Source organism: Podarcis cretensis (assembly GCF_951804945.1).
Source record: "Podarcis cretensis genome assembly, chromosome: Z".
NCBI lineage: Eukaryota > Metazoa > Chordata > Lepidosauria > Squamata > Lacertidae > Podarcis > Podarcis cretensis.
The window spans coordinates 45,994,055-46,013,839 of record NC_137184.1 but is presented as its reverse complement, the minus strand read 5'-3'; the positions used below and the strand labels follow the sequence as shown (position 1 = coordinate 46,013,839).

At 42.7% G+C, this 19,785-nt stretch overlaps 1 protein-coding gene and 1 long non-coding RNA gene across 8 annotated transcripts in view; one reads left to right on the top strand and one right to left on the bottom strand.

Moving 5' to 3' along the window:
• Nucleotides 1-33: 33 nt before the first annotated feature.
• FGF13 (fibroblast growth factor 13) overlaps nt 34-19,785 on the bottom strand; it is a 244,802-nt gene continuing 225,050 nt past the window's right edge. For all 7 annotated transcript variants that reach the window (XM_079962914.1, XM_079962917.1, XM_079962920.1 and 4 more), the window contains 2 exons: nt 4,559-4,757; nt 34-3,105 (listed from right to left, as the gene is read on the bottom strand). In XM_079962914.1, the coding sequence (XP_079819040.1) occupies nt 2,969-3,105; nt 4,559-4,757 (336 nt within the window). In that variant the 3' untranslated portion in view covers nt 34-2,968. The remainder of the gene's footprint in view (nt 3,106-4,558; nt 4,758-19,785) is intronic.
• LOC307208342 lies at nt 4,767-8,914 on the top strand. The gene is made up of 3 exons (XR_013835111.1): nt 4,767-6,317; nt 6,836-8,198; nt 8,505-8,914. It is a non-coding gene; the product is annotated as an uncharacterized lncRNA (long non-coding RNA).

Genomic DNA, 19,785 nt, shown 5'->3' with positions numbered 1-19,785 from the left:
ACAAATCCACAAGCTGTTGTTTTTTTTAGAAAGTACATCTTAATATAAATAAGTTTATTCAGTGCATGGTTGTATACAACAAATAATAAACATCTCCTTGTACAAAGCAGTCTGAAACAGCTCGAACCGATCCATGTCAGCTTTGTACAAATCTGCAACAGATGCTGACGTTGAGCAATGCACGAAATCGTAACATGTCATGCAACTCTTAAGCCAATATTCCAACTTTCTCCCATGCAACGGATATGAGGAACTAAATGGAAACCTAATGAATTTTTTTTTAAATATATATAGGTTTTTGCTTTTTAAAAAAAGGGGAAAGGAGGGCACAATCAAAACTCTGCTGCGGGCAGAGATCAGGGGGCAGATGGGCTCCTTGTAGGAATGCATCATATCCCTCCCTTCTCCCACCAGGCCATTGTCACACCACTATGACTGCAGTTCATGCAAGGCAAAACCCCTTAAATATTATCCAGGAGCTTGCTCCTTTCCATGGCAGGACCACAATACATCTATCTGATAGCCCCTTGCACTTTAAGCCCCTTCAGGTGTTACAATCAGGTTAATGTGAGCACATGGTAGGAGCAGCAGGAACAGGTGTGTCAGCCCTACCCCACGACCCCATTATTTATATTATCACACTCCAACTCAAAGAAGGTAAACTTCTGCAACAGGGTGCCATTTAAAGACAGGGCCTGATTAATAATAATAATAATAATAATACATTTGATTTATACCCTGCCCCCCCCCCCCCGGCCAGAACCGGGCTCAGGGCGACTAACACCAGTAAAATTACAGTAAAAACATAATAGGGGGAAAAACCAATTTAAAATACAGGTTAAAATGCAAGTTAAAATGCAGACCTTTAGAGGCCCTAAGCACTTAAAAGATTTTGGTGCCCCCATATATTCCTAATTCAAAATATAAACAACTATAAACCCTAAAATAAAATTGTATGTTACGAAATGAAACCAAAACCTACATGCTTCATTTTTGTATTTTATTTATATATTTTTTAGGGGAAGGGGGGGTCTACTTTTTTTAGTTGCAACGTCTTTGATCAGGCCCTCAGAACTAATCTTACACAATGCGTTTGCTTCTACACTTAGTAGAGATAAGGCATCCAGCCTGCCTCATTGTATAGTTGTTCTGGGACATGGGTGGTGCTGTGCTTTAAACCACTGAGCCTCTTGGGCTTGCCGATCGGAGGTTTGGCGGTTCAAATCCCCACGAAGGGGTGAGCGCCCATTGCTCTGTCCCAGCTCCTGCCAACCTAGCAATCTGAAAGCAGTTCGAACTGTTGGGATTTTTTAATATACTTCATCTGAGAAAATGAATGCTCAGCTGAGTAATTTGTGACCATGAATATTAAAAATCAGGCAATGGAAAACTTTTGTGGTGCCCCCCTCCTCCCTTGATGCCTGAAGCACGTGCTTAATTTCCTTAATGGTTAATCCAGCCCTGTTTGGAGTCATGGATGCTCCAGATGCATTTCAGAACCATGGCTTTGCAGGCTTCCAAAAATACATGGGGAGCCTCCAAAGATACAACAGGGCACTCGTTGCAGAAGTTTGTGTTCCATGAGTTGGGAGGAGTTAAGAATGATAGCATGGGAAAGCAGTGGGGACAGTGTGCTTGTCCCTGCCACCCCACACATGATTATATCAGCCTAAAGGTAGCACCTGAAGCTGGCTTCATTCTTTGTGGGCAGAAGACACCGGGCAGTGTTCTCCTTCCCAACAGCATGTAGATATGCTTTAGGGGTTGTTTGTCGTGATGCTTCTCTTCTACCCTAATTTCATGTAAGTGAAAGAAAGAATTTTTATTTTTTTTACAAACAATATTGATTTTCCTTATAAAAATTAAGTCACCTCAATTCCACAGTTTCTGTCTTTAGAAAAAAGAAGCCACGACAACAGTTTGTTTTTTTAAAATATGTTACATAAAATGTAATTAAGAGAAAGCAGAGGGAGAGGAGGGGGAGAAAAAGAAACTCTACATATTGGGGATATTTTCATCCCCTCTATTTTTATTTTTTATTTTTTAGAAAAACAACAACCCGAAAACATTATCTTCCACTGACTGGGGGTTAACGTTAACACTTTGGTTCCTACAGACTAGGGTCAGCACAAGGACTTTAAACAGAATACTACAAATCTATTAAAAAATGTATATCTCTCAGTGTAGTTTTTTTTTTTTAATTGCAAGAACACTTCTCTGGAGACTGAGACACTGACACTCAGCTCCAAACCTGATTTTTTTTAATTTTTATATTATACTACTATTAGCATTATTTTGCTTGAAAAGACACAGCGCTGAAGAAGACCCATTGGAGTTAAGGAATCAGAAAGTTGCACTATCCCAAATTAAAAGAATACATTGGGTTTGTTATCAATATCAAGCCTTAAGAGATATAAAATGGTAAGCTGAGAAAAAAAACCACAGAGTTCACATATCCTGTTTGTTTACCTTCTAATGCTATAGATATATATATGTATAAAACATTAAGCATTAGAATTTCCCTTAAAGAGCAAAAAAGTGGTCTTTGATTGGACTTCTCTCTTGGCTGGACAGCAAATTCAAATCAGCAGTTAAGTGCTGCAAAAAATGTTTTCCTGCTACTTAATTCTGCCCCCCCCCCCCAAAGCACAGGTGAGATTAAAGAGTGAGCAAGAGGGACATTTCCTCTCTGTGGCTTTATGCCGCAAGTTATGTTTTGTCTGGCTATCCTTGTGTGATTGCACAAGCACATTCTATGTTATTGGGCTCTCTCTTTTTTTACTATTATCATTTGTTTAAAATTATTTTAGAACAACCAGAAGGTCTAAATGGCTGATAAGACAATGTGACCTATGCCAGTTTGTTGGCTTGCCTCGCTGGATGATAGGCAGCTAAGAAAGTGCTTATATCTATGATTCCAGAGGTAAGATTCCATTTACGCGTCTCTCCAGTTGCTCCCTAAACCTGGCTACGTCGATTCGTTTTGGCTCATGGATTTCCCACCGTTTAGCACTCCTGAGACGCTTCTGCTTTTCGTGGGGGTCCCGCTGCCAGACCGTGAAAATTCTGTAAGATCATGGAGGGAAGGTTCTTTGTACATAGCCACTGAAGGAGAAGAAAAACAAGAAAGGTGTAAGAGAGTTCATATATGTAAGGGCCGGTGTCACATTATTCCTGTCTTCTTCTTTTATTCCACTTTCCCTTCCTCTCTTCCCATGCATTTCTCTGCTCTGGGATCTGCTCCAGAGGATTGGAGAGACCCCAGAGCATATTGGGGGTGCGGGGCTATGTTGTGGAAGCACATGGAGGGAAGAGAGGGAAGAGAGGGAAGAGAACTTCCCATGCACAAGTAAAAGTGCTTCACTTAGGTCACACCTGCACTATGCATTTAAAGCTGCATCTTAGCATTTTAAACAGTCATGGCTTCTCTCAAAGGATCCCGGGCACTATAGTCTGTTAAGATGCTTAGAGTTGGTAAGAGACTCATACTCCACACACCCCACCAAGAGCTACAACTCGCAGAGTGGTTTAACAATCAGCTCCTATCCCCAGGGAACTCTACCCATGTAGGCATGGGTAAATCTGTCAGTTGTGGTTTGTTTCCATCCCTCTCTCTCTCTCTCTCTCTCTGCATTTTAAGTTCAGTTCTCCACATTTCCGGATCAGTTTCAGATTATTATTCTTTTTAAAGCCTCTATGGAAATTTACCAGCATTTCATTGCAAATTTATCTGAACATACTGCTTTTAAAAATGCACCCCCCCCCAATTTAATGCATTTGCATTTATGTGCAAACTTTACCCCGGTATATGTATTTTTTGGACATGTTAATTACCTGGAGAACTGTATAGCGGTACCTCGAGTTACCTCGAGTTACAAACGCCTCAGGTTACAAACGCTTCCGCTAACCTGGAAGAGTTACCTCGAGTTGAGAACTTTGCCCCAGGATGAGAATGAAAATCGTTTGCTGGCGGCACAGCAGCAGCAAGAGGCCCCATTAGCGAAAGCACACCTCTAGTTAAGAACAGTTTCAGGTGAAGAACGGACCTCCGGAATGAATTAAGTTCGTAACTAGAGGTACCACTGTACTGCAAAATTTGGAGAACTGAAAATTTTGAAGGATGGCTGAGTTTCAGCTCATGTATTGTTTCGGAAGGTGCAGATTAGGAAGATTTGCCTTTAAACGCTAACTGACTTGAATTCCTTCCCCCTTCTCTATACTTAGAATAGCTTCATCTCAGCCCTGTAGAAACTCTTATCCATATGAACACAAGAAGCTGCCTTATAATGAATCAGACTATTGGTTCATCAATGCCTTACACTGTCTGACAGCAGCTATCCAGGGTTTCAGACAGAGAATCTTTCCCAGCCGTACCTGGAAGTGCCAGGAATTGAACCTGGGACCTTCTAAATGCAAAGAGGGGGCCTTGCCACTGAACTACACTTCCTCCCTGCACATTTTCAACTAATGTCAAAAAAGCCTTCACTTTGGTCAAGCATGCAGGGGAGTCTGGCATTCCAATGCACCTGCAGACCTCTGTGCCTGGATATTTTTTTACCTTTTAATGGTTTGGGAAGGAAATGTGCCGCCGCTTTGTTTTTCTTGACGTGGTTTCCTTTCATGATCTCCCCTTCTTTGTTCAGACCCAAGTACCAGCCTCTCCCTGACTGCTGCTGTCTGTAGATCATGGACGAGTATGTCACATAGTAGTTTTCAAAAACCGACTCTTTGAACTTGCATTCTGGTGTGAAATGTTCCTGCAAAGGAAGGGAAGGGAAAGGATCAATATGTGCCAAACATAACATCTGCTAATGCAAAGGGGAGGGTGGAAACATTTGATAATTTGCAGGCTTCCACAGGCCAAAAGGGTTTCTCCTCCTCCTGCCCATTTAGAGATCAGTGGCCTTCAAAAGAATTAGTGCAAGAAATAACACAATTTGGAGCACACGGACCAATTCTAGGAGCAGCCTGAAGGTAGCGTGATAATAAAATCTCAAGTGAAGAAGTATTGATCAGAAAGAGAATCTTGTTATCAGATCACGAGCACCAGCAAGAAGACAGGGGTGAACAGACCTGCGTCAAGGATGGGAAATGCCTAGACTGAAAAAAAGATTTAGAGGGAGAATGCAGGGAGCAAATGGTTTTTTACCAACTGAATGATGTTAAAACAACATCTACCGGCTACCTCATTACATTGCAATTATTTATTCATACCCTTTTATCAGCATGCTGCAGGCTGAATGCCCTTGGAAGCCTACAATAGCTACTGCAAGACCCACAATGTAAAACCAAACCAAAACAGGGAGAGCGACAGACAAAATGGTGGTCTTAAATTTACATGACTGTCTCTCTCAAGGATTCCTTGTGTGAGGCCTCTGTGAGCTGACAGGAGTTTTGGAGAAAAGTTGAGAGAGGAAGGGAATGAGGCTTAATGGTAAAGAATGATGGACAGTTGTCAAAGTTATTATCAAAGGCAAGGTGCTGCTCTTACCTCTTTGAGAAATGGGCTTCAAGCTTTGCTTTCATTTGCAATGGAAGCATATAGGGGGCTTTGTAAGCAATCTAGTCTGCTGCAGGAAATCTGAAGCATCTCTAAGAGAGGCCTGCTTAGCCTCTGCATTAAGATGCCGAGCAGGAGAATGTTAAATTTTAAAAGTTACAATTCTCCGATGATAATATTATTTGAAACCATATGCCAACTATATGGGGTTTGACAGTGGGTCAGCATAGATAGACTCTCTGCACCGTAACTTCTTCCAAAAGACCAAGTGATTCATCGGAAAGATAATACCATGCCCCCCCCCCTTTGAGCAATGGATAGAAGACATTGACAACTCCTGCAATAAACGAATGGATAGCTTTTAGACATAGATTGTGTATGAATAAATACAATGATATTTGGAATCCATTCAGACATCATGTGAAACCACAGTTAGGGAAACTTAGCTTGATGCCTGGACTGATGAACTATGGTTTGCAATCAAGACCACAGAATCAGGAAACTTTATGAATCAACAAAATCCAATTATGCTTATTGCTCCACCATCAGATGCTGCTAGCGATAGTATACTTATGAAGCTGAGGAGGTAAAAACTGAAAGCAATTCAGGCAGCTCTTAGCCACCATTTGCCTTTTTAGTATTTAGCCATGGTTTGTATGTTATGTGTTTTGCACAAACCATAGTTTGCCAGAGTCTCTGAAATTGAGCATACTGTGAAGGACTCAAGAACAAAATATGAGTTTGAATTGATTTTCAGTTTGCTAACTGCAATGAGAATATTTGCAGCAAAAATTGGGAATGAAACGATTTACCTTCAGTCTTAGAATCATAGAATCATAGAGTTGGAAGAGACCACAAGGGCCATCGAGTCCAACCCCCTGCCAAGCAGGAAACACCATCAGAGCACTCCTGACATATGGTTGTCAAGCCTCTGCTTAAAGACCTCCAAAGAAGGAGACTCCACCACACTCCTTGGCAGCAAATTCCACTGTCAAACAGCTCTTACTGTCAGGAAGTTCTTCCTAATGTTTAGTTGGAATCTACTTTCTTGTAGTTTGGATCCATTGTTCCGTGTTCGCTTCTCTGGAGCAGCAGAAAACAACCTTTCTCCCCCCTCTATGTGACATCCTTTTATATATTTGAACATGGCTATCATATCACCCCTTAACCTCCTCTTCTCCAGGCTAAACATGCCCAGCTCCCTTAGCCGTTCTTCATAAGGCATCGTTTCCAGGCCTTTGACCATTTTGGTTGCCCTCCTCTGGACACGTTCCAGTTTGTCAGTGTCCTTCTTGAACCGTGGTGCCCAGAACTGGACACCGTACTCCAGGTGAGGTCCTGCACTGGAGTGACAGAGATTGGTAATCTCGAGTCTTCTAAGATTAACATACTAAATGCAAAATGGGGACATACTTACCGCAATCAGTAAGCATTTGTTTTCACATTTCCCATATTAGCTTTCTTGAGCCTTATGATCCACGCCATCAGCCTCATCTGCTGCCCCACAGGTTAGAAATAGATTTAATGAGCTTAAGTGACAGGATGGTAGATTTTGATGGAACATTAGGAGACACTTATAAACAGTAAGAGCAGTTCATCAGTGGAACCAATTACCATTGAGGGGGTGGGCAGGCTCTCCTTCACTGAAAGTCTTCAAGAGGCTACGACAGCTATCTGCTGGGGATGATCCAGTTTTAGATTTTATTCATTAAGCAAGTAGTTAGACTAGATTACTTTCAGGGACCCTTCTAATTATTCTGTAATCCACGGCTTGCCACTGTCAGGTTTCGTATGGGGCAGGCAGGTATGAGAGAGGTGGTCTGTGTATTTTAATTATGGGTAGCTGTAATTTTTTAATAATTGTTTTTATTCTTGTTTCTTTGCTGTTGGCTTTGATTTGCTTGGCATTTTGTCTTGAAATGAAAGACAGTTTATAAATTCTAACAGCAACAACAGTACTTTCCCCAAGTAACTGTCTCAAACAGGCATTTGCTTTCAACTGACTGATTTAAACATATTTTAGTCTCCTGTTGCTTGCCTCAAATTACTACTTTTATACAACAATGCAATCCTATGCATGTTTTCTCAGAAGTTAGACCCATTGTGTTCAGTGGGGCTTACTTCATAGTCAGCATGCATTGGATCACACTATCCAACTTATATTTTATAAATGTGATTATTTTATAACCTATGGTTTCTACTGTTCTGTGTTTGCTGTTTATGAACAGTTATGGGTCTGTGCTATGGGTTGCTGTATGGCTTTTATTTCATTACATCTTATTTATTAAATTTCTATCCTGCTCTTCTTCTTCTTCTAATTTTTAAAACCATTTATTTCTATTTTCAGATAAAAACACGTAACATAAAAACAAATAGCCCCTTCCCCTCCCCCACAGAAGTACATAAACTAGAAAAAATCAAAGAGAATAATTATTTCCCTCAATGAACAAAAGTGTCATTCTAAAAGTCCCAATGTGTTGCTGGCAGTCTAATCATGCTCTTTTGACATTGCATAAGTAATAGCGTTATAGCAAGTTGAGTAAAAAGTGTTGGATTTAGTCAAGTTGGAGTAGTTAATTTGTCCATTGATATCAAGCCCCAAAGCTGTGAATACCAAGCCTCAAATTAGTCTGTATTTAATGTCCTCTCAAACCTGTAGATGCTAAGCTTTGCTGCTGTCATTAGGGTGGGCTATAAGGTCTTTACCCCTTCATGGATCACTGCCTTGCCGTGGCGAAGGGGCTTGAAGAACTCAGAGAAGCTATGAACTATGCCGAGCAGGGCACCCAAGATGAACAGGTCATAGTGGAGAGTTTTGACCAAACGTGATCCACCTGGAGGAGGAACCGGCAAGCCACTCCAGTATCCCTGCCAAGAAAACTCCATGGACAAAGACAACAGGCATATAAAAGTTATGACAGGAGTGCCTGGCGTTCTCTGGTCCATGGGGTCACGAAGAGTCGGACACGACTAAACGACTAACAACAACAACAACAACAATAAGGTCTTTATGGGGGAAATCTTGGGTATCTTCTGCATAATATGCTAACAAAGCAATATTAGCTTTTTCTGTTATGCCTGTGTTATAAGTTGCTTAGAGACTCCTAATGTAGCAAGTAAAATTATTAAATAAATCAAACCATTATTAACTATTATCATTATTTATAAACCACTTCGAGTATTTTGCTTAGAAATGTATGCTAACCATTAATGGAAATAAATAAATGCATACATTGGAGGCACAGACTATGGCAACACAAAAGAAATAACATGACATTTTGTAAAATTTGATAAATATCGTAGATCTTTACATTTGAGGGATATATTGCAAGTGAATATTACTGTGAGACTTATATGGATAGAACCATAAAATTGTAGACCCCAAGGATCATCCAGTCCAACCCTCTACAATGCAGGAATACTGCTCACAGCCATCCCTGGGTGGGCTTGAACCAACAATTTCCTGGTTAACAGCCAGACCCACTGACCCATCACACCACAGGATGTTTGAGTGTGTCACACACGCATACATATGTAATAAAGCATATACGGTAAATATACTTGTTCCTCTCCTCAGACACATGTATTTGTCATGTACATTCAGTTCAGTAAAAAGGATAAAGTGCTCACAGCATTCCAGACGGTTCAGAGTAAAGCACTTCTTTTGCTTGATGCTTGCTGAAGCAAGCTGGCGGGAACGAAAAGTAACACCGTGGAGTACGTCATCCAATTAAGAGCAGTAGAAGCGGAGCCAAGAGCGTGCCGCGGGTGATTATAGCTTGTGTACAGTAATTTGCTGCTGTGCAGAGAGTGCAACACTTGCTCCATTCAGAGATGAATGATCAAATTAGGAGCGAAGCCACACCATCTTCATCTTGCAATTTCTTCTTATGGCCCCCTTGCTCAGTCGTGCTGGAAATGCAGCTGCAACTTTCATCCGGTGGGATGCTTTCGTGGGCTTGCATAAGTTTAGGAGACATGGGTAGCTGTTGACTGATCGGGGCATTTGAACACTAGTCTCCCAGCTTCTAGCCCAATGCTTTCTAACCACACTGGCTTACATAAGCTGATAACTATGTGTTTTGGGACACACTAATAGCTACGTGCTTTATCCTTGGCTACTGGTCATCAGGGCTGCACAGAACTCAGGCGGCATCAGATGTTTGTGGTGCAGGAAACCAAATGTCAATACAAGCCGGTCTTCTAGGAACCTCAGCTGATGACCCCCTTTGACTCATCCATCCAAGGTATTTCTAGGAACACTTATCTACTCTTTGCATCCAGGAGTCTGCCTCATATTGGGTCAGGCAATGTGTCATTCTAGCCCAGTATAGTCTATTCTGACCGGCAGCAGCTCCCCAATATCTTAAGCAGAGAAGTGCCATTCCTGATAATTCTATGAAGAAGTCCAGGGATTCAACTGGGGACCTTTGGTGAGCAAAGTATTCTCCCCTGCCCTGCAAGTTTATTTTTGGAAATGCCCATATAGTGCAGAATCTGAAGGCAGCCAAATGTGCTGTTGAACTCTCAGGGGTTTTCTTCGTGAAAATTATCTCCATCGAGTGACTACTCTCAGTCACTCAGCAACCCACTCCTTTGCTACTTGCACATTATCAAGAAGCAGGATCCCATTACCACAGCATGACCACTGAGCTAAAAGTGTCTTTATAAAAAGAACAACATGAAGTTGGCATTTCCATCCAGCTCTTGATACATCAGGATTAAATTATAAGATAGAGCCAGCCGCCTCCGTGGCAGACTGATAGAGATGCAATTTGCAGGGTTTTTGTTTTTGCTTTAAAAGTTAACCTCGACAGCCTCCACCATCAGTCAGTTAACGATCAGTCAACAACAATGGGATTAGGGCGGTGGTTAAGTGGTAGAGCACCTGCTTTGCATGCAAAGATCCCTGGTCCAACCACCAGCATTTCCAGGCAGGGCTAGGAAGAAAACCTGCCTGGAGGAGCTGCTGCAAGTCACTTCAGACAATCCTGAGCAAGATGGACCAAAGTTCTGATCCCGTGTAAGGCCACATTCACACCATACATTTAAAGCACCGTAACAAATTACCCATACTCCCCAAAGAGAAAGTAACAACATTGAACTCGCCAATAACCATTGTGGAGGTGCAACAAGCCATTCAAAGATCTAAGATAGGGAAGACACCATACCCATGAAGGATATAATGAATGATATTCTTATATATTTGTTTTTGTATGGTCTAGGTGTAATGGGTGTTTGTCCTTTTTCTTTGTGTATTATAAAAAACCATATAATTTTTTTAAACAAAAAAACAAACAAATGCGGTAAATAAAAGCACCATAATTGCAATTCAAAGAGTCAAGGTATCCCCTAAAGAAGTTAGTTAAGTGTTCTGTGAGTTGACAGGAGGCTTCCTATTCCCCTCTCAGAGCTACAGTTTCCAGAGTTCTCTGGGAAGGAGGATTGATGACTAGTTGCCAAACTAATAGATAAGGGGTATATAGACAAGGGGTAGCTAACACAGTGCCCTCCAGTCCAATACAGTAAGGCCTATGGTCAGGGATGGTGCGTGAAACAACCTTTGGGTGGGGGGCTTCCCTTTAGTTATCCCTGAAATAAGCAATGTACTGAAAATTGTCTCAAACCTTTGTTGAGTTAGGGACTTCCCCTGCATGAGAAAGCAGAATGCAGCAGATTGAGTGGACAAGACCAATAGTGGGTCCAACGATCAAGAAGGCAGTTACTGAACATGCTGTAGAGAGAAGTGGAGAGCAGATGGGGCTCGTCCACCTGGGAAAGTAGCCCATCTAGGAGAGCTCTGATCCTAAGCCTTCACTACCTTGTGGAATATATTCAGGAGAAGAAAAGGCTATGGAGTAAACCCCACACAAATCCAGAGCAGAATCCCTAAGGCGTTTGAGTGGCATCCTGGATTCCTCCTTCCAGCAACTCATGCAGCCAAGCTAGTGCCAAATGTATTGCTCTGCTTTCTCTTGTACCACATCAACGAGGCTGAGGAGGATGTCATTGTCTGGGCAGCCCAGGACCTCCATGCACACTGCCTAGGCTTCAATCCCAGAGAGATCACTTTGGTGCTACTAATGCAGCAAAAACAACATGGGAGGCAGCAGTTATGAGTTACCAGCCTCTGCAGCCATGGAAGGCACTGTGGTTCTCTAGTGGTTTGACTTTACCCCTGAAGGCACACTCTATTGTCTCTTGAGACAGACAGATGCAAACCACAACAATACACTGAAAACCCACCATTAGAATGGGTGAGCCATGTTTAGAGAGCAGGCTCATATATTCCAAGAAGTTAAGAGGGTGTTTTTGTCAGGAGTCCAATATTGTCTGTTTGAGGTCTGCAGAGAGACACACACATTGCAGCCAAACTCCACAGCCTGATTGTTAGGGCAGGCCAACCAGCACTGGAAGAAATGGCCACCCACTTGGATGGTTTTAAAAGAGGATTGGATGGATTCATGGAGGACAAGGCAATAAATGACCATTAAGTAAGATAGCTATGCTCTGCTTCCAGAGTCAGAGGCTGTAGGAGGGGAGACTGCCCATCTGCTGGGGTTCTGCTTGAAAGTTTCCCATGGGAATCTGTTCGGCCACTGTGAGAACAGAATGCTGGACTCGATGGGCCATTGGCCTGATTCTGCAGGCTGTTCTTAAGTTTTTGTGAGAACATATGCATCAGTCTTATATCAGAACAGGCCACATTCACCCAGTACATAGAAAGCACTCTTATAGCACTTTAGAAGTTGTGGCTTCCTCTCAAGAATCCTGGGAACTGTGGTCTGTTAGGGGTACTGAGAGTTGTAAAGGATGCGTTGATACGACCTCAGATCATCCACTTAACCAGTTGAATATTAGTAGTAGTAGTAGTAGCAGCAGCAGCAGCAGCAGTAGTAAAATGAAGAAGTAATAATTCACAACCCCTACAGCAGAAACCAAACTTCTGTACTAAAGAGAAAAGGCCCAGCAAGTTGCCACCCATAATTCTTTGCCCTGCCTGGTGCTCCAAACTGGCAATTAGCCAGACCTTTTGTTCAAACAAAGCAAGTATCTTATTATTTTAAGCTTCTTCACCGTGCTGCTCTGCATAATAGCCCCTCAGTTGGATCTGGAATCTGGTCTATGTGAAAGAGCCCTTTCCAGCATTTTTTACTCCAGAAAGAGAAGAGAAGAGAAGAGAGACCTAACCAGCTCTTTTGCAATGGTTGAAACCGCCAACTCCTCTGAAAGCTCAAAGCTGTTCAGTAAATGGAAGGGCTTTCCCCAAAGATCTAACAGCCTTGGTCGATGATGAAAGAACTCCAGCACTGTTCAAACTCGGGGGCTGCCTTTTCACATCAGGCAGACAGGTTGATCGCTAAAACACATATTACTGCACACATATAGCACCTATGCTTAAAAAAAAGAAAGAAAAGATGGCACCAACTGCCTCTTGGCAAAGGTTTTATTATTATATTTTAAGGCCTGATTAGCTTGGGGCCATGCAGTGTTGGGGATACCCCCCCCCAAAAAAAAACACCCCAGAAAGTTTTCAAGGGCTTTGTTTTTCCATGGCCATTTTTCCATTTCATAATGGAACTTTTCATAATGCATTTCCTCCCCATTTCACAATGCTTGACAAAACGCTGATGGCCACCAACCTGGATGGCTTTTAAAAGAGCGTTAGACCAATTCAGGGAGAATGAATGCTATCAATGGTTACTAGCCACAATGAGCTATGTTCCACTATCAGATCCACTGTGTCTCTGAATGCCAATGGCTGGGTATCACAAGTGGGGAGAGAGCTGTTGTGCTCAGGTCCTGCTTTTGGGTTTTCCACTGGCATCTGATTACACTTACACACAAACACACACACACACACGGAAACAATTTCACCACCACCTGTTTGCACCCATTTCCCAGAAACATGTAAAGGGGAGAATATCAAACCTGGTCTTGGTTTGTGACACCTCACTGAAATGCATAACTTTTGAGATATACATATATATATATATGTATGTATACACACAACACCAGTGATCCTAGGATCCTAGTTTGTTGCTGAAATTAGCTGTGTGTTTTTTTAAAAAAACAACAACATGATTATTACATTCATTTTGCTTGCTCTTATTTTTTCTGGCTAATTGCTATCATTTCAAATATCAACCGGCCCCAGGATCATCTGATGAAGAGCTGGTTAAAAACTGACAATAACTAAATAAATGTAAGCAAATAAATGAACCAACAACAATGGCTATGTTCTGCCTCCAGTGACAGAGGATGCCTGCCTCCTTGCATATCTGAAGCATGGAAAGTGCTGTTGCACTCAAGTCCTGCTTGCCATTGTGAGTTCGGGATAATAGACAAGGATGGGCCTTTGGCCTGATCCAGTGGGCCTTGCCTTATATTTTTGTTTCATTGGGCATCACAGTTGTGGATAGCGTTGTTGCACTTGGATCCTGTTTGTGGGCTTCACAGATGAATCCTGTTGGGCTGCCATCAGACAGGATAGTGGACTGGGGGAGGGGGCGGCCTTTGGTCCCAATCCAGCTAAACTCTTCTTACTCTCTTAAATGAATAAATAAAACAGAAGGCTCTATCATGACAACAATTTATGTAGGAGCTGCCAGAAGATTTCCCACCCCCACGTGCTGCCTTGTAATATCAGAAAAGATCAAGCGGAGTCCAATATTAGAAAAGATAAAGGTTTGTCATGGCAAGAGCCTCCATTGACACCCAAGAAAGAATATTTATGAGGAGAAGAGGAAAGAGATGAAAGATAGTGGCGTTGATGTGGCATGCTTTTGAAAAATGGGCCAACAGGTAATTAAGCCTTCAAAAGGAGAGAAAGCAACAGTGGCTTGCAAGCTTGCAAGAGATACCAATCTAAATAACGGCACGACTTGTTTACCCTCCCTCTGGGACTGCTCAAAGCTCCTTAAAGATTAATCCAGAAGAAGAAGAAAACTTGCAAACAAAACATTTCCACTTTTTCCTGCAGAAAACTGTTTGCACATTGTGGTCACATGGGGAGCCCGTTGACTGGCTTGTTTGGGCCCCTGGTAAGCTCCCACTTTGTAGATTCAAATGCAGCCCAATTTGCCTAGCCTAGGGACAGGGATTGTCAGGACTGGGAGCCAAATGTGGCCCTCTGGAGATTCTATATGGCCTTTGGTACTCTTGCAGGCAATGCCTTCTCCCCAGGCTGTGTCCACTGCCAGCCTTGCTCCACACCCTTCTTGAGTGCTTTTTCCTGGCTGGAATGTATTGAGCTATGAGAATGCCTCTTGCTTGCCTGGATGAAGGATGGAGAGATGTCTTGGTGTGCATGGAAACCTCCAAATTTTGTGTGGCTGGAATGCAACCAGCCATAAAAAAGCAAGAGCCACACCCATTGCTCCTCCCATTTTTACCTCTGGCCCTGCCCACCATTGGTATGTGGCCCCCCAGAAGGTTTCCCAGGAGGGAATGTGACTCTCAGACTGAAAAAAGGTTTCCCCACCCTGGCCTCATCTCTCAGTCTCATTAGTGAGACACCGGATCAAGAGGATTAATGGAAAATGTCATAACATTTACTAATGCTTTGACAGTTACAGATAGGTAGCCGTGTTGGTCTGCCATAGTCAAAACAAAAAAAATTCCTTCCAGTAGCACCTTAAAGACCAACTAAGTTAGTTCTTGGTATGAGCTTTCGTGTGCATGCACACTTCTTCAGATACACTTCTTCAGATACACTTCTTCAGATAATGCTTTGACATACCAATATGAATACCACAAGGTAAATGGTGAGAATGACCATCTCTTACAACAGCAAAATTGGAAAATGTCCCATCTTACAGAAACAGATATGTATGTCTTGATTAAATAAAGGCAATGGTTAGCCAAAAACGAAGAAATGAAATTAGCAACCAAAGAGGAGCAGATCTAAAATGGCCAACAACCCCAAGCAGTTAGTAGACTGAAACTTTAGAAGAAATGCCAGTCAAGAGAACTAGGCCCACAGTTTCAATTAAAAGTTGAAGATATCTAGGAGCCCAGAAATGGAAGTGCATTCATGTCAGGAGCATATAAATAGGCTGATCCACCCCTACCATTAATTAGAATGGGCATCTCGTGAGGCACCCACCCTCTGATGACTACTCCGTGCATATTTTTCCAAACAAGTGAACTCCTACTTTTGAGGTATAGATTCAGGAGTCGCCAATGTGGTGACTTCCAGAGGTCATTGGACAACAACAGCTGTCATTGCCCCCAATGGCCAGGGATGGGGTAATCTAACAATATCTAGAGGCCACATTAGTTTAGAATAAAAGAGGAGGAGAGAGAGAAAGGGCATGTACAGTGGTACCTCAGGTTAAGTACTTAATTCGTTCCGGAGGTCCGTACTTAACCTGAAACTGTTCTTAACCTGAAGCACCACTTTAGCTAATGGGGCCTCCTGCTGCTGCCGCGCCATCGCAGCACGATTTCTGTTCTTATCCTGAAGCAAAGTTCTTAACCCGAGGTAATATTTCTGGGTTAGCAGAGTCTGTTACCTGAAGCGTATGTAACCTGAAGCGTCTGTAACCCGAGGTACCACTGTATTTAAGTAGGCATGGTGTGAAGATAGCAGACTGGGGGGGGGTTTCCTCCCCCTCTCACAGTGCTAGAACACAGGGAAATCCAATGTTAGAAGATTAAGAACAGATCAAAGGAAAAATGTATCCACAAAGCAGATAATTAAGCCTTTGGAATTTGCTCCAAGATGCAGCAATGGCCACCATCTTGGATGGCTTCAAGAGAGGGTCAGAGAAGTTGATGGATGATAATGCAATGTTTTTCCTCCATTCTCAGAGCCTCTAAATACCAGTTGCACACTGGTACAACTGGGGAGAGTGCTGTTGCACTCACATTCTGCTAGTCATCTGGTTGGCCACTGTGATAACAGAATGCTGGACTAGAATGGCCTTTGGGCTGATCCAGCAGGGCTCTTTTCACATTCTTAGAGAGCATTTTCTTTCGGCTTCTTAACACACCAAGGGAAGTCAGCACAGAAATATTAGTTTTGAAGCTCCGACAGCAGGCTCAGAGCTGATATCTATTTGTGGCAAATCCGTTAACCAGCTTCCCAGCAAGAGCTGTGTTCGCAGACCATAGTCTTCCTCTGCCTAAATCACCATCATGCTCATTTGCACATTTAATCTCTACCCAAAAAATAAAAATCAATAATTCCAGAGGACTATGATTGTCAGAAATGTCACGGTTTCAAAAGCAAAAAATTAAAGCCAACAGAAAGCTGGAATTTGTTATTTAAATCGGAAGCCGCGGAAAAACTTAATTTCAAGGCAAACAAGATTAAACGAGAAGCAGAATGTGCACACATGCCAACAAGGAGGGGAGGGGGAGATATATATTAACAGGACAGAATTTGCAAATACAAAAATATGTTTTCCTCACTTAATTGAGCAAATTGGCATTATTAAATTAATGCTTTCTCAAGCTGAACGCTGTGGATATTTTTCCACCACCACTACTCCCTGCCAATGTGTATTTACAAAATTAAGAGAGAGGATAAACTTTCCAGATCTGCTTCCATGCTGCAGAAAAGTCAACATCTGTCAACAGTAATGGCTTTGGAAGGACAACTCACAGCCAGCTCCTGCAAATGCGTAACCCCGAGTTAAGTCCTTCTGTGTTTAATGGTGTTTCAACATAGCTAAGTGTGGATAATATTGCAGCCTTGGGTAGAGGAACTTGCCTTATTCAGAGTTGGAACTTTGGTTCATCTTTCAGTTGTTGCAGATGAAGGGTGAGGACAATGCCAGATTGACTAATCCTCTCTCTGGCTAATCCCTTGACCTTCTTGGGTTATTTTATCTAATAGGGTGGGGATGCTTGACAGGATTCAGGAGGCTGCAAGTTCCGGGGGGGGGGGGGGGTTGTGGCACAGACCTCTTTAAAAGAAGTATTAAGTAGCCAAATCCTGAAGAAACTTAAGCCAAAAGATCTGAAACATCCCCTTCCTGAAGACACTCTTGGATTAAAATAAATTTATCCATATGCATAGTTTGGGGGTGCTCTTGGATCCATCTCTTTCAGGCCCAAGTCACCTTGGTGCAGGGATGTCACCTCCCCTACTGAAGCCTTGCTCAGTGGCTGTGGCTTCCAGAAAAATCTCATGAGATCTCGCTAGAAGCTGCCCCAGGGTGCCAACAGGGGAGCTGCCATGGATTCTGCAGTCCAAGGTGGCTATTTCAGTCCACCTCATGGGTGGGGCAGCCTTGCCTTGGGGGGAAAGGGTGGCTACTACCAGCTTTGGTTAGTATGGCAGCCATGACCATTCCTGAACAGGGTTAGACTGCTGTGATCCATGCTCTGGTAACCTCCAGACTGTATTGCTTCAACATGTTTATGTAACAAGTTGATTTGGAAGCTGTAGCTAATGCAGAATGTGTTAGCCTGGCTGCTTAGAGGGCCTTTGTATGGGATATGCTGTGTCTTTGCTGGACAAACTGCACCGGCATTGATTTGCTACCAAGTCTAATGTATTCCTCTTGACTTAAAGCCCTAAACAACTTGGGACCAGGCTATCTGAAAGACATCTGCTAAGCTCACTGTGATATGTTAGGAAGGGTCTGCTTTGTTGGCCTCTGTCTGTCTCAAGAGACAATGGAGTATGCCTCAGGGTGGGGGGAGATGAACCACTGCCCTAGCAGCACCAATGTGACCTTTCCAGGTCACAAGCCTGGGCAGTGTGTATGGAGAATGTTCCTGAGCTGCCCAAATGACAAGACCCTGTCTTGGCCTCACTAATGTGGTCCAAAGGAAAGCAGAGCAATACATTTGGCATCAGCTTGGCTGCAGGAGTGGCTGGAAGGAGGTGTACAAGACACTACCCAACTGCCTTAGAGACTCCTCTCCAGATTTGTGTAGGGTTTACTCCTTAGCCTTTTCTTCTCCTGAAGATATCCCACAAGCCAGCAGAGGTTTAGGATCAGAATTTTCCTTCTCCCTGATGAGCTAACTTCCCAGGTGGAAAAGCCCCATCTGCCCCTCACATGCAGCACATGCAGAAACCACCTTCTTGGCTGTTGGACCCACTACTGGTGTTGCCCATTCAATCCGCCAAAGCCTGTCTTCACATGCAGAGGGAAATCCAAAGGGTCTATTGGTATGCAAATGTTCATATGGCTGTAATGTGGGCCATGGCTCAGTGGCACAGCATCTGTTTCGTATGCAGAAGATTTCACATTTAATCCCCAGCATCTCCAGGTAGAGCTAAGAAAGACTTCAGTTGCAAACCTTGGAGAGCTTGTGCCAGTCAGCATAGACAATACTGAGCTAGACAGACCAGTGGTCTGACTCAGTACAAGGCAACTTTCTGTGTCTTGTGACACCACTGTCATAAGAAAAAAATTACATAAGAAATTGGAAAAAAAAATACCTGACCAGTGGGGAAAAAGAAATTGAAGCAGCTGATCAACAGAGCCAGTTCTACTGAACATTTTACCATATGACCTGTTTCCAGGGTTTGCATATGCTCATCTCCACCATTTCAGACCCTCCCAATAGGTGCTGTTGATGCCTATTGATTATATTGGACAAAGACATGCTAATGTGGAGAGATCTTCTCATTATCAGTTTAATTTAGAGACAATTAACTTTGCTTTTCTGATTGATATCTGGCTGTTCTTGTTATTTGTATTTAAGTTTTCTTTTAATGTCAGCTATTAATTGTACAATTAAAAGTAATAAATAGTACTCAGAGGGTCAAAACTAATATAGCAATTTCTTCCAGGTCTCAAATGCAGCAATTGAAATGAATGTTGCAGACTGGCTTGTTTATTCAGAGTGCAGCATTAGGTTTTTTTGTGTTTTTTTGACACATAATTCAGAGTTTCCTTTATGGAGGATTTGGATGTGTTGGGCAGTGGGGAGTGGGGGGTGAAGAGCCTTGCACCCCCCCAAGCACCTATGAGATATCTCTCTCTCACTGCTCCATTATGCATTGCAGAGAAACTTCTTATCCATGAAGGATTTCAAAGCCATGTGCAGCTCAGATGAATTTGAAAATGCATGTGTAATGAAAATAATGAACCTAGTGGGGTTGTCCGAATGTGGTGGAACAAACTCCTGGTTGCCTAACTTTCTTGGATAAGGATCCCCAAACTGTGATCCTTGGTCCACCAGTGCTCTGCAAACTTCATTCAGGTGGTCCATGGCATCTGTGGATTTGTGGCTGAAGAAGAGAGATGGTGATCACGTTAAATGTCAACAATGGTTCCTGACTGCATTTTTTTTGCTTCTTATATTGTATTTTATTA